This window comes from Anser anser, assembly GCF_964211835.1.
Source record: "Anser anser genome assembly, chromosome: 2".
Taxonomy (NCBI): Eukaryota; Metazoa; Chordata; class Aves; order Anseriformes; family Anatidae; genus Anser; species Anser anser.
Window position 1 is genome coordinate 55,632,292 of NC_139721.1, and position 14,479 is coordinate 55,646,770.

A 14,479-nucleotide genomic window follows, 5' to 3' on the forward strand; every position below is an offset into this window, starting at 1 on the left:
ACTATATACATTAATCCAAGTTGTAAGCTTATTCCCAGGCTCTAAAATCAGAAGCTGAAGCACTTTAATCTGTTGATTTACTCTAATGCTTAGAGGCTTCAAATGGGATTGGCTCCTGCTGTTGCTATATTAGCTATAACTCAGATACACACGGAACAAGCAATCTTTCTCTTTCCTTCCCTGGGTAAACGACGAGAAAAAAAAAAAAAAACTAATCGGGAATAACAATAACGATAAATCTTCCCTCCGAGGTGCTTTGCCTGGCACCTGTCAGCACAACCCCGCCACCATCCGTCGTGACAGGGAGCAGCTTGGAGCCGGCCGGGTCTCGGGGCGGGGGAAGGGGGCCCAGGGGTGGGACGGACAGCACCCCAGGACAAGGACATGGCTGCTCCAGCAGCCCACCCCCCGGGCATGCCTCCCCTCTCCCGGGGGCGGGCTGAGGGCCGCCCCGGGGGCAGGCCGGCTGGGGAGGCGGAGCGGCCCCGCTCCCCTTTAAGGGCGGTGGCGGCCGGCGCTGCCCGGCGGCTGGGGGGGGGGGACGGGCCATGGAGGTGGCGCGGGGCTACGTGGGCTCGGCGGTGCGGTGAGTGTCCCCGTGTCCTTTTAATTTATTTTTTTAAGAAGCCTGAGAAGCGGAGGTTCGCTCGGCGGGGGAGCTCGGCGCCGTCCCCGCTCGTCCCGGGGTCGGTGCTGGCGTTTGGGGTGTCTGCTCCGCTTCTGCGCCTCACGGGCTGTGGTGTCTTTTCAGGCTGTGTTTATCGGGGAAGCCAGGTGGGACACACAGTCTCCCGGCTGATTTCTGACTTATTTCTGGTTTTGTTGTTACTGCCGTTGTCGTTTGTCAGTGAACTCTAACCTAAAAATCCAGCCGTGCCATATTCTGAAGCTCTTGTGTTGTGCAATGTTGGTTTTCCTGAGGCTGAGGACCATTGCACCACATTCTTAGACAAACATACAGGGCATATTGCAAACAAAGATAACGAGTGAAATTAGCGTACAGGGCTCAAGGCAGGTTTTTAATCCCTGGTTTCTCCTCCAAACCAAAGAGCTCAGCTGTCCCCCAGCCCTGGCACTACACCGAATGCTTGGGACAGTGTCCGCGAGTCTCTAAGTGGCTGGGGTTATACGGAGCAAGCTGGATGATGTACTAGAGCTTGAAGATATTTGCTTCTTCAGTTATAAATGCTTTTCTGAGTTCTTGTGTTTTCCACTGACATAGGATCCCTCCTCTTGTAGGGAAGAGCGAAGATCTGCACTTCAGCACCATCCCTTTCCTCTGTACCGCTTGTTCCCTCACGCTTGATCTCCTTTTAGTAGGCAATTATTTTCAGTAACTCCAATCTAACAGGGAAATTCCCTGCAAAAAAAGAAGTGATATTTCTTTCTAAGAGTCCCAAACTAAGGCTGACACCTGTGAGTCTCTGGTCTGCGTATGTGTGAGGGGAAACAAGCAAAACAGGCTTTAGGCAGTAGACCCAGAAATGGAAGGGTTCACTCTGTTTTCAGGCTTTTTTTTGTTTGTTTATTTGTTTGTTTTTTTTTAAGCTTTTGTTACCTAGTACTTAATATTGACTGGAACCTCACCCTGCTCTAGACACACTGCTTCATGGGCAGACTTACTTGAAAGATTTTGACTGCTCTTATGGAAACATAAGTGGAATGGCATCGCTTGTTAAATACCTACCCGAGACTTGGACTGCTGTTAAGTGGCAGCCTGGTGGAGCTAATGAAAGTCCTGGTTTATTAATCTCTTTGTTTTTGACTTCTTTCCGCCAATAGAATTAGGCAACGGTGTAAGATCGTGGTTGTCGAGCTCTGAAGAAAATTTTTCTTAGACCTACAAAAAAGGGCTTATGGAGTTGGCTCTGCTAATGCCCGAGATGAACCCTTGCTCTTAAAAGATCTTGAGTCCTGCCTGTGAGCTGTGTTCCTAATACTCTTCCTGCTGCATCGGGATGTGTGGCTTGGCTTTTTTCCTTACGCTTTGTCTCTTTATGAATAGCAACTGGGCTTAAGTAATGGGAAAGAACAGGACTGGTATCTTCTGTCATCACAAAAGAAATCTCAGCAGTAATGTCATGTATACCACTCAAGGAAATATTCTACATGATAGTTTTCAAACATGTGGGGGGGGAATGGGTTGTGCTAGCTCTGGAAGTGTTCTCTCATGAATCCTAAATGCTGCACTTGCTAACAACCAGGAGCCCAGCAAAGTGGGGTCACCAGCGCTGAGATAAATGCACGGGCTTCATACCTGAGGAAGAGACTGGAGTGATTCAGAATGGGAGCTGCCTGCAGACTGGCAGGGTGATTGGGGCACTGCTTAGTCAGTGCAGAGATTAACACACACACACACCCTGTCCTAGCACACTTTCCGTCTATGGAGGGGAAGTTAGTGTCTTCCTCCGTGCTATTTGTCATCTTGTCCTCCTCCCTGGTTGTGATCCTTCTCCAGGAGGAAAATGCGTATAGCTTTTTCATTTGAAACAATGACAGTCTCCTAAAAACCTTACTGAATGCTCACCCGCACCTGCTTTGTTATGCCACACGAACATACTTGCAAAGTGTTGAAAGCCAGAGACCTGGTGTTCAGACAGCACTACCAAGACACCATTAGGTTCAGCTAGAAATAATGCTTGAACACCTCACTCCTTTTAAAAATATATGCTCCAGTAATGCTGATGAGTTTTTGAGGAAGAGAAACTCCTCAGCGTACAGAGGAAAAGTCGTATCCCAAAGCCCTGTAGAATTAGTGGTTCAGAATGAGAGCAGGAAAGAAGTTAATTACTGAAATTAGCTAGCTAGTCACAAAAATGACTTCCCATGCATCTCAAAAATATGCTTAAAGACCAGATACGAGATCTGGAAAAGATATTTATTTTCTTCCAGGTGGTGATTTTTGGCAAATCGTCTGGGTATTAAATTAACCAATACAATTTGGCAGTAAAAAGCTGTCACTGGTGATATTTAGGGGAGTATCACCTAGGGATATTTAAGTGATATAATTTGAGAACATAAACAGTCACTATTGAAGATGTGATTGTCCAGGAAAACTCAAAACCTCTTTCTAAAAGAATCACAGAATCTGCCAAGCTGGAAGGGACCCATGAGGAGTCCAACTCCTGGCTCCGCACAGGACCACCCAAAAAACAGACCCTATGTCTGAGAGCGTTGTCCAAACACTTCTTCAAGTCTGGTAGGCTCAGTGCTGTGACCACTGCCCTGGGGAGCCTGTCCCAGTGCCCGACCACCCTCTGGGTGCAGACCCTTTCCCTAACCCCCAGCCTGACCCTCCCCTGTCCCAGCTCCATGCTGTTCCAAAAAAGTGTTTGAATTCCTAGCCTCTGTGGTAGCCTGCTCCAATGCTATCCGCTTGTGTACTTGGATCTTAATTTAATTTCATTCCGCTTCCTTTGATACATTAGGGCACAAACAAGTCTTATTTTGTCATTCTCAAAGCTAAATGAAGTTTTATAGGCTGTAGATGTTATTTATAAGCATCTTTGCCATTTGCAAGTCAAGCATAACTATCAAAAAGTTCCACTTGCATTCTGAAACTAGGTGTTTTGAATACGGACAGTATGTTCAGTCTCCCTAAAGCTAACCCTTACCTTAAATAAATAGTTGAAAGTAGTCGTGTGTACCATCTGACCGAGTGTTTATCTTGCAGGTAAAGAGAGTGATTTATATGGCTGCATGCAGTAAGAGCTGCTGCCTTTCTAATCCACTGTAGTGTTAAAACCTGTCGACCTCACTGTAACCTTGATGTCAGCTGAGCTCAGCAGCAACTTGGCCCACATCTGCTCGAAATGTTTTTCATTTGAGAAGTGGTTTTCAAATGTCACCAGCAAGGGAAAGTTCAGAGACAACTGTAGGGCTATGTAGTGTTTAATTTTGAAAGCAAGCTCTACAAGTCCAACGTGACCCGTGAATTGCTCATATAATGTCCTTGTGTACCGAACTCAACGGTCCTCCTCCTTCTTGTGGTACTTGTTGTCACTATTTTTATAACTACACTGAATTTTTATTTATCTTAGATCTTTGGTATCCATGGGAGCATCTGTGGGAGCAGTAACAAAACAGACCCTGTTCCCTCCTCTCATGCCTGCAGGGCGACCTTTCCGTGTGTCAAATGCCTCCAGGAGCAGCCGGAAAGGAATTGTTGCGAGCAGTCTGCAAGAACTCATCAGCAAGGTACAGCAAACGCTCCCGCTCTGGCTGAAACTTGCACCGAAGTGCAGTATTGCAGGAAGGCAACCCACCGACTGTCGTTGAGAATCGTTAGTGGGGAAGTTCAGGAGAATGCAAGTCTACATATTAAATGACAGAGGGGAAAAAATATCACAGTAATAGGCTCCCTTTTGAATTCTGTAATCTGCTGTTTTTTGCAGACTTTAGAAGCCTTCCTTATAACCGCTGGAGTCGTTACTCTGGTTTTGGAAGAAGATGGCACGGTTGTGGACACAGAAGAGTTCTTTCGGTCCCTGGATGATAACACACACTTCATGGTTCTAGAAAAAGGACAGAAATGGACCCAAGTAAGTGTTCACTGCCTCCCTCCTGCTTGAATAGAAGTGGATGGAAAAAGGTCTGTGGCTTCTTAAATTCTTGGGAAGAGGGGGAGATGAGGAAGAAAACTTCCCCTGTGCAAGGGAAGGTATCAACTCCTTGTTCCTTCATCCAGGAAGGCTTAACAAGTTCATTTTTTGTCCCCTGCTGTGACATAGAACTGTTGACAAAAATCTGCCAAGAACTGAACTGAAATGCTATCACTGAAAAGAATTATAGGGGAAAAATCCCACTTTTGGAGCACCTCAGGAATAACTTAGTTCTTGAGCTGTTGCATAACACACAGGGAATGAGGACTTTGATTTCTTTAAGCTAAAAATACAATCTCTTCAGTTTGTTTTGGGGGGAGGGAGAATGCCCAAATTAAGCAATATAAAACAAGCTTTGCCTTGTGAATGCAGTAATAGTGAAGATGAGAAAAATGTGTGTGTTAATCTTGCAAACAGCTAAAGGTTGTCATCAAAACCTAACATTAGAATATTAGCCTTCATGCTTCTAGATATTTTAAGAGAGATGTTAAGGTTGCCCAGCTTTAGCCTTTTAATAGTGTAAATTTAGCGTCCAGTTAGTTTTGTGGAGGAGTTCGTTGGTAAGATAGTCAAACTCTGAAGTTTCTCACAATGAAATGATTGTTGTTAGAAAGCTAGCATTAAAATTTCTTCTGCCAGGTGCAGAGTTAGCTTAGTAGCTGCAAGCTGGCCCGCTGTTCCTTTCTGTAGGTGCATGGCTCAACCATGTGGCCCCGTTGTTTGTCTCTTATTGCAGCATGGGCAGGTTGTCTGTTTTTTCCCCAAGATAATTCACTGACTTATCAACCTGCTGCATCTGGGCATGAGCTCCGAAAGCAGAAAAGGAGTTGCAGCCAGGGTATGACTCCACCTTGCTCCTTCTCCCCTTGCCTTATGTCCTGTTTCGTGCGGCAGCAGAACAAGTTTAAACGCTGCCCTCCTCAGTGTGCACACTTTATCCAAATGTCCTGTGTGCTAATGGGGACATGCTCCCAAGCAAACCCAACCGCATGTACATGTTCAAAACCTTCGTTGGTAGGGTTCTACTTGCTGGAGCTGGGAGCTCAGAGGCTATCGGAGTAAAACAGGCATAAAATTGCTGGCTGATGATACACTGCAGTGTTCAAGTTTGTCTGACTTACCGTGGCACTGTCTGAGCACTGGGATGACAAGTACAAAAGGCCCCAGCCTTACGCAACTTTATTGCTTCATTTAGCATGCAAAAAGCAGATTGGCAGGTGCTACGTTACAATCTTTGAACTGAATGTGCTGAGCAGAGCAACCCACGTATCCACTAGATGTCTCTCTAAATAAGGATATTCCTTACTATTTCTCTTTTTTTCTTTTTCTTGAAGCAAATGACCCACTCTTGAAAGAGGGCAAGGGCTGCTTTTAGTAAGAGGTGGAAGATGACTTTCCACACTTCTCTCGCTCTTCTTTTTCTAGCTTAAACTCAGTACTAAAGTCTGGGCCTAATCAGTAGTGGCTCCTTCTTCCATTTACTTTTTAGAAAGAAGGAAAAGAAAGGTGAGCTAGGATTTGAAATGAGAACTTGACTTTTTTCACAGATTTTCACAGGAAGTGAGGCTTTACTTCACCTGAACAACATGTATCAGCTATCTCCAAGATTGCTGATCGCTTTTGTGTTCATTCCTAAACGAAACAACCTAATGTCTTGTTAATTTGGTGTCCTGTTTGTGTGGACCTTTTGGAATAGTTTCAGAAGCCTAATCAGGACTTGAACAAAATTGCATAAGCTACAGACTGGCTTATCTCTCAGTGCTTTTTATTTCTAATTTAGAATTGGTTAAGAATAAGGGAGTTACTTCTAAAGAACTGCACCATTGACAATTGTCTTGCCATGGTTCTCTGGCTTACGATATAAACTGTCTCTCTCTTTTTAAATCAGACAAGAAATGGAGTCGTCCCTGCAAGACAAAAGAAGAAAATGGGAATAGCTAACATCACATTCGATCTGTACAAGCTGAACCCTAAGGATTTTATTGGCTGCTTAAATGTGAAGGCAACTTTCTATGAGATCTACTCAGTGTCATATGACATCAAATGTATGGGAGCAAAAAATGTACTGCGGTAAGTATGTTTCCGTTGCTGATCAGGCATATGCATTAATGAAAACCTGTTTGGTTACCAGTTCTATGGAGTTTATATAAATGTAGTATTTTATTAATTCTTATATCTGCCCAATATGCTGAATCTTCCTTTAATAGCTGTCTTGTAAAAACTTACCGTAGCTTTTTATGGTGGAATCTTAAATTTCCCCCAGGACAAAACCCTATTAGCTTTTACTCATATCAAGAGACTAGGTACAATCTCGTGGGAGAATTTCCTCAGATTTCTTTGACTTGTTTAAAGAATGCAGGGTGCTGAGGAAGGCTCTTTGAAGGGGAACTTCAATGAGAGGAAATAAGACAGGAATTGGAGATCTAAAGACAGAGGACTTAATGGTGGCTGTCAAATTCCCCTCCTGAAAGGTACATGGAGACAAGGGGGAAAAGATTCTCTTAGTCTCTAAGAGAGTCTAGCAAGGACCACCGTCTTCCACGGGAGCAAGCTGTAGTGGATTGCAAGTTTGGTAGAACAGGTTGTTGGGAAATACTGTCTCAAAACAATATCTGTCCTTTCAACTGTGAAAGTCAGTGCCATGTCAAAAACAGCTGTGTCTTGCCCTGATGGAAGAAAACTTTGAGTTCAGCCTCTTTCACAGAGATACCATACTCTGATTTTTAACAGCTGTTTAAGCTACAGCTCTGAATCTCTCTACCTGACCTGCCAAATTCTGGTTGAGATGCAGTAGTGTAGTTGCTGCGTTTTGTTACTTGAGAACCAGACCTACACTGTTCAGAACAGATTACATGGCCTGTAAGGGAGTTTATTTCACTTGGGCGGCATGCAGTCTTTAGTTTGAAGCCTTCAAGTAGTCCCTAGGCTCATGGATGCAGGTATTAAGCATCATAATGCTAATCTTATTCCCTGTCTGACCTCTGCCGTTCTGCTTCGGTGGTCCCTTGCCTAATCTTTCAGACTACAGCTGGTGTGACTGTAGATGAGGCTCATCTCTCTGCCCAGGCTGCAGTGATGTTCCAGCTGTATGCTACGCCCACCCGTAGCACTGGTTTTGCTAGAGTCCCTTCAAAGCAAAGGTCTGCCCTCGGACAGCTGCACTCCTCCAGTTCCTGTGTTTGTTAAGCCTCTTGAGCCAGAGCAAACTCTGTATCTCTGGCTATCTGTTGTGGGGATGAGTGTCGGCACTGGAACTTGCGCCGTTGAGGAGAACTTGAAGTGACAGTGCTGCCTCCCTGCCAGCACAGTGCGGCTGGTGAGAAACAAGAAGTGCTGGCAAACAGCTGAAGTAGCTGCGGAGTTCTTCTAGAAGTGCTGTTACATTACGAAGAGTTGAAGGGGAAGTGCCGGTGTGGGGCTGGGAAAACAGTCCACCAGCAAGGAGCAGGGGGAGAGAGAAGAGAACCTTGGGTGCTCTTGAATAGGACACAGTCTGCCTCAATTTGCTATTTAAACTGGAGACACACGGGGTTAGATTCTCAGTGTAGTCCCTCTGCTAATGAGTTACAAGTTGTCAGCTCTGATGCCCTCTTCCTGAGCCCGCCTGTGGAATGTGAGGGGGGGGGGAAAGAAAACTTTAAACACTGCAGTTGTTCGTTGGTGGGAGGGGCTCGAAGCCTGCCAGATCTCATTAGTGCATTTCTCTTCAGGGTTTCTCCCTGTCTGGTCCAACTGATGGATCAAATGTCCAGTTCAACAAATAACTTCCTCCGTGGCTTAAGTGACAACTGCTCTCGTGTGCAAGTGACACACTGCAGCTGCCCGAAAGCTCAGTACCAGGTGCAGCTTTCTTTGACTGTACAGCTCCTTTGCCTGCGCTGTCCTGCGGAGGGAAGGACACACTGAAATGGCATATGTGTGGGGAGCATGAATAAGGGTACAGTCTTTTTTTTTAAAGGCTCTAAGTAGCAGGGTATTCAACTCTTTTGAAACACTGGATTTTGACTGCAAACCTTTCATTAGAGTGGAAAAAAGAATCGTGAGAACTTTGCGTTCTCTGCTAGAGGTGAAGGGAGAAGTGAATAGCAACAGAGGGTTCACAGTTGCATGTTGACTTGGACAGGAATACAAAAAGCCCTTCCCTTTTTGGAGAAGGGGATCACTGGTATGGTTTCTGCATCTTCAGAAACTGATCCCCTTCCAATTTTGGAGTGGTCCAAGTTCTTGTGCGCTACTTCCCCAGTGCCTTAACTTTATGCGTATGAGGGCCTACTCTGAAAGATTAAAGCTTGAAAATCTCTCAGTATTCATGTCCTCATGATTTCTTGGAGATTGGAAGGGAGAAAAAGAAACAGGTATAAATAAATTGAAGAAATGACCACTCAGATATGATAATCTCTATTCCTTTGGATGCTCTCTTGATCTTAATTTGTAGATCTGTCTAGATTCTCACACCGTATGTTTCAGTTCAGATAAATACTAATGTGTTAAAATGGTTGTGAACTGAGAATTATTAATGTTTGCAGCTTGGACAGTTAATTTGATTGGCTTCACTTATTTTGCTGTTGGGCATCCACTGTACTGTAATTGCTGAGCTTCAGCACTAATCAAGTTTGATCTGTAGCTTGGAGGTGCACACAGGCTTCGTAGTGACCTGCCTAAAGGTGAGAAGCAAGATCAGTTCATGCTGCAGGGCTCCCAGTGTTGCTCTCGTAGTTTGAGCGATGGTTTTCCAGGTGGCCTAATGGGATTACAGAATGATTCATTAAATGTGTTTTCTGGTTCTGCCCAAGTCTACAACATGCCAACAGTTTTCTTTCAGTCAATGGCCACAGACAGAAGTAATTGCACTAAAGAAGGTATGGAAATGACCATCCTCTCAGAAGTGGAAAGGAATGAGAGAATTCCTAAACATATCTACCTAATTCATCCTAAAGGTGCTGGGGTTGGGAGGGGTTTGGGCTACGTTGCCCTGTTGTCGACATTTTTTTAAACAAATGCCTTTTCTTCTAGGAAGGTGCTTCAGCTCATGTCCCACGCGGCACAAATAACTGGACAGTTTCTTCTCTATACTGGAACATACATGTTGCAGCTGATGGATGAATATGATGAAGATGGCACCTGTGCAAGAACGCAGCACAAGTAATAACCACAGCTGCACTCCTGATATTGGATCCTTCTGCCTAAAGACATTCCCTTGCCCAAGTTTGTTTGTAATGATGTTACAGGGGGGAAGATGTCCACTGAGGTGAACTAACAGTTTTCCCGTTTGGGAATGCTTGTAGGCCATAGTCATAAAGTAAGCGTTTGGTGTTTATAGGCTCTTAACACAGCAAAAGGATGGGTGCCTAATGTCTGAGAACTGGGCAAAGGAAGAGAGGGCAAGTTTTTACCCCAGCAACTCAATAGAAAATAAGAATACTTAGAAATACGCATGCTTTGTAACCACTGGATCCTTTCCTTGCACTGATCAAAACGTGGTTTGTTTTTTCATGGCTGTCCGCTTGCCTTCTGAACAGACAGGGCTGTGGTTGTTTTTGTTTTTAATCCTTAACACTGCTGGTACTGGTGTCCAGCTGGCACTGAGCTACAAAAGGGTGAAGTGTACTTATTTACTACTTCTAACAATGGAAATATATAGTACAGCTGAATCCTGGTTCAGTGACTGGCCTAATCTCATGAATTTTAATTGGAGAAAGTGCAACTACTATACAGAAGCTTAAAACTTAGCCTTACTTCCCTTAAAACAAGCAAAAAAAAAAACATGTAACTCTATATTTTTCTTCAAATGTACAGAAAGTTCTGGTGAGTATAGCTTATACCAGTTGAAGAACAATAATTTCTTTAATGTGTCTGATGTCCCATTTTGCCTGAAGCATTGAATACCTTGCTGCAGCTTCATGCACATGGCTTACAGGAAACCTCCTGAAGCTTCTTTCAGGTGTAAACCTTCACTTCTGTAACTTTTGCTCTTCAGCTACAAGATGACACTACATCCCAAGCTGTACTTAAAGTGCACGTAGTAGGGATCTGGAAGAGACATTAAATTTTGATGTCCCTGTGCTCAGGGGAGAGCAGCCGGATGCTGCTGTGTAACATGCATATGCTCTAAACTGGATATTTGCAATCTTACAGTCTACCAAGACAAGTTGTATTAAAGGGCGAAGTTTTTAATTTTTAGATAGGATTGTCCAGAAAGTTTTTTTAACAGCTTCATGAACGACTAATGTGACCAGTTTCCAGTAAGGGTCTCCTTAACGGTAAGACAAACTAGAAAACAAGCAATGGTGTAGGCATCGTGTGTCAAAATTCAGACTCCCATTGTTGAAGGGAAGAAGTCCAACTTCTGTTGTTCACAGGTGTGGCTTTTGAGATTTTCATTTGCTTTCTTCTGTTGGATTTTAATAAATTATTTTCTTGCTTAAGACTGAAAGCTGTTAAGGAGATGACAGACCCAGGTAAATGTCTGACCTGACAGCAGGTGCCACCCAGGCAGAGAAATTCTAGTGAGGGGGGAACAAGTGGGATGGGGGAAGAAAGTAGCGGGAGCGAAAGGGAAAGAGACCAATGTGGGCCCCAAGGTGTTTGCTGTGCTTCTGCTGAGACAAGAATCCTTTAACCACGTGCATCAAGTGCACTGATTAGGTGGAGGAAAACCTGCTGTGCAAAAAGAGGAACAGATGGGCTGAAAAGAGCAAGCATCATGGTTGCTGGTATCCATTCTGATCTGTCAGCTGCACCTGTTCCCTTCAAATGTTACTGACACGTGGGAATATTGCTCTCATGTTTATCTGTGAACTTCAACTTCATACATTTATTTTTGCCTTCCCTTTATGGATCTGACTTAACCAGCTGGGGCTGCATCTTTCAAATCACTGTTGTGGTGGAAAGCAGCCTAAAATCAATCTTAAAGGAACTGACAGACCCAAGTTTTCTAGATCTCCACCTGTCTCTTCACTACTGGTATTACAGATGAGTAGACAGCTAAGAAGAAACTTTTGTGTTTTTTTTTTTTTTCCTGGTGTCTGTTGTTTTCCATCCACTTCTGAATATTTGCTGGGGGGAGAGAGGATGGTGGTGAGGCACACAGCTTGAGACAAGGGGAGAGCTGTGGGTTTTTTTTAACTTATTTCTCTGGAGGAAGAATGTCTGCAGCTCTCAGCACTATCAGGTTTCCTTCAAAAGAGAACAAACTGCTCTACAGGTAATGAGAAAAAGGTTATGTTAAAATGGAGACTTTAGACTTTATCTGTATTGTTCTTGCTCACCACCTCCCCCGCCCCCCCGCCCCGACTGCTACCATGATAACTGATGGCCAGAGTCTTTCTAACCCCAGTTCTCCCTAAGGAATTGCATTTAGCTGATGCAGTGCAAGGGCTTTGTCATTAATTCTTTCAGCTTTTAAGGACCATTTATTCCATTAGAACAAGACCATCTCTTGAAAGTAAACTACATGTAATGCTTCTAATAATATATACGTTGCTAATGGTGGAAGCACCAACGTTAAAAAAAAAAGCAAACAACAAAACTTTCAATAGTTCAATATTGCATTAATCAGTGTGAATTGCATCTTCAACATCTGTAATAGGAAAGCATCTGCAAGTCTGAAGTGTGCAGATACCAAATTCCTCCCCTCTACAGCCAGGGCAGTTGTCACAGAACTAATACACTCCATAGTTTCCAGTGGTGTTACTGTAGAACTGAACCTGGTCTAAAAGGCTAACTCGATATGAATTTGAAATGTTTTTAAGCAGCTGCTTCTTTGGCAGCCTCACTTAAAACAAGCTGCTGAAGATCATGTGAGCTGCAAAGTCTCCATCTCAGAGCATCTCCCTCTAATTCAAAATGCAAACAGCTGAACAAAATAACCCAGCTTTGATATTTTCTCAGAATGAAGATAAATGTCTTGGAAAGTTCTGAGAATGTGAAATTGTTCCATTGCTTCTGAATCTGGGGTTTGCTACAGATTTAGTGTTAGGAAGATATTTGCTACTATACCAACTTCTTTCCAGAGAAACTTTTGGCTTTGGGTCAAACCAGAGGAGTTCATAATTTTCTGAGTTGGAGCCAGTTTGCTTTTTACAGCCTTCTTAAGATGCGTAGCTTTTACTTCAGTTGTATGCGGTACGCAGCAGAGAACTTCAGCATTATCTAGCTTTCAGAAAACTATTTGAGTGGTGTGCAGTACGTAGTGAGACAAAATCTAAAGGCAAAGGCTCCTAACTGCAGGTATGTAGAAATGAAACTAGCTTTTCTACTTTACATTTTTAGTTTTATTTTTTTTCCCTCTTATAGGCTCAGTTAATCTGCGCTTGCTCCTGTTGCAGTCCAGGCTGGTAGCACTGAAATTTCAAAGGTGTGCGACATGTTTACTCCCTTCTTGCTTTCACTGTCCCTTTTTGCCTGTTGCTTTGCATCACTTGCTAACAATGCACCAAGTCATGCTCTGTAGTTACCAAAAAAGGAATTTTCACTGAAGTACTGGATCTTGTTGACTCAGGCACTGTTCATGTTCTGCAAGCAAAACAAAGTTGCTCTCTCTGTGACTAGAATGAAGAATCTAGTAGCTTTTGTGTGTGTGTAACTTACTTCATTTCCTTCCTTTCATAAACCCATGAAGTTGCTGCTTTCTTGCACCTTCCTGTCCTTTCAGGAGAAACAGGATTACAAGATTTTCTGTCTGGGGGAGAGGATAAGGCAGTGCCTAAAGTCTTCAGACCATTAGGAACATGCACTATGAAACATCCTCAAATCCCTTCTCTGTAGGGAGGGAAGGGGTTAAAGAAAGGAAAACAGGACTTTGGGCTGGAAGCTTTTTCAGCACAGTAAGTAGAGAGGTAGGCGTTAACAATTTAGGAAATGTTGATAATTCTGAATATGAACTGTGAAGATAACTGCAGAGGATTATGTGTAACTGACTAGCATTATAGCTAAATCATTTCAACGTACTTCTTCCACAGGTAGCACTTGAACTGAAGGCATAAGCTTCTTTAAGTAAAGTTTAAAACCAAAGCGCAAAGTATATTTTGAACTTAATGCCTCAAGCTTTACTGGAGGTATTAATGTAATTATCAATCCATTTTAGTTATATGCTAGTAATTATCCTCGTAGGGTTTAGCATAAATCACTTTGCTTTCTGTACCTTTCCTTGCCATATGATATTTATAAACCATGAGGACTGCTGTTTTTTTGAGGGAAAAGATGGTATTTTACCGTTTCAAAACTTTGGAACCCAGTAGTTACAACTTGCTATGAAAACTGAGATGACTGAGAATTATACTGTCAGCGATGGCAATATTTTCTGATATGTGGTGCCAATTTTAAGGAATACTTAAATGTCTATGAATAAATTTAAATGGTGGCTTTGGATGTCGCGTCTATTAATTTTCAGAGTAACTTATTCCTGAAATAATCATGAGTGCTAATGGATCTGTGGTCTCTCACAGAAAGTTTCCAAAGGCTGCACTGCAGCAGTGAAGTAACTGGATACTATTATGTGGCTCTGAACTCTTAACTCTCTACTGCTGACTCACTTTCTGGCTTTGGAGAAAACATGCAAATCCTTTCTTTCCATACAAAAGGAGTGCCCTCCTCCATCTCTTACCAAAGTTGCAAAAGACTATGGAGTACAGGAGATAAAAGGCTTGGGAAATATCTGGTAGGAGTTGCCTCTTCACTAAGTACAGTAAGGATCATGGAAATGCCTCATGGAAAACTCCCTGCAGTCATTTACCTACAGCTACACTAGTACACAGTTTGATTGCATAAAGATATATATGTTTCACTAAAGTAAATCAAATTCGTCTAATCCACCACTAACTCATGCTTCAAGAGAAAGAGCATGTAGTTGTGAGATCACCTTGGCCTACTCAGTACTT

General features: G+C 43.3%; 1 protein-coding gene across 2 annotated transcripts; it reads left to right on the top strand.

The window, feature by feature from the left end:
• The first annotated feature begins 369 nt into the window (after positions 1-369).
• Positions 370-13,970, top strand: CIDEA (cell death inducing DFFA like effector a). 2 transcript variants are annotated; one of them, XM_083826704.1, is made up of 5 exons: positions 370-586; positions 4,115-4,197; positions 4,395-4,541; positions 6,490-6,671; positions 9,615-13,970. In XM_083826704.1, the coding sequence occupies exons 1-5, from the start codon at positions 385-387 to the stop codon at positions 9,745-9,747; spliced, it is 747 nt and encodes a 248-aa protein (XP_083682830.1). In that variant the 5' UTR covers positions 370-384; the 3' UTR covers positions 9,748-13,970. The 2 variants fall into 2 exon arrangements, with proteins under 2 accessions (XP_083682830.1, XP_083682831.1); XM_083826705.1 differs by having other exon boundaries at positions 441-586; positions 4,041-4,197.
• The last annotated feature ends 509 nt before the right edge of the window (positions 13,971-14,479 follow it).

Coding starts and splice junctions, on each gene's coding strand:
- CIDEA (XM_083826704.1), top strand. CDS start 385: ATGGCTGCTCCAGCAGCCCACCCCCCGGGCATGCCTCCCCTCTCCCGG. Junction 587..4,114: donor TACGTGGGCTCGGCGGTGCG/GTGAGTGTCCCC, acceptor TCATGCCTGCAG/GGCGACCTTTCCGTGTGTCA. Junction 6,672..9,614: donor GGAGCAAAAAATGTACTGCG/GTAAGTATGTTT, acceptor CTTTTCTTCTAG/GAAGGTGCTTCAGCTCATGT.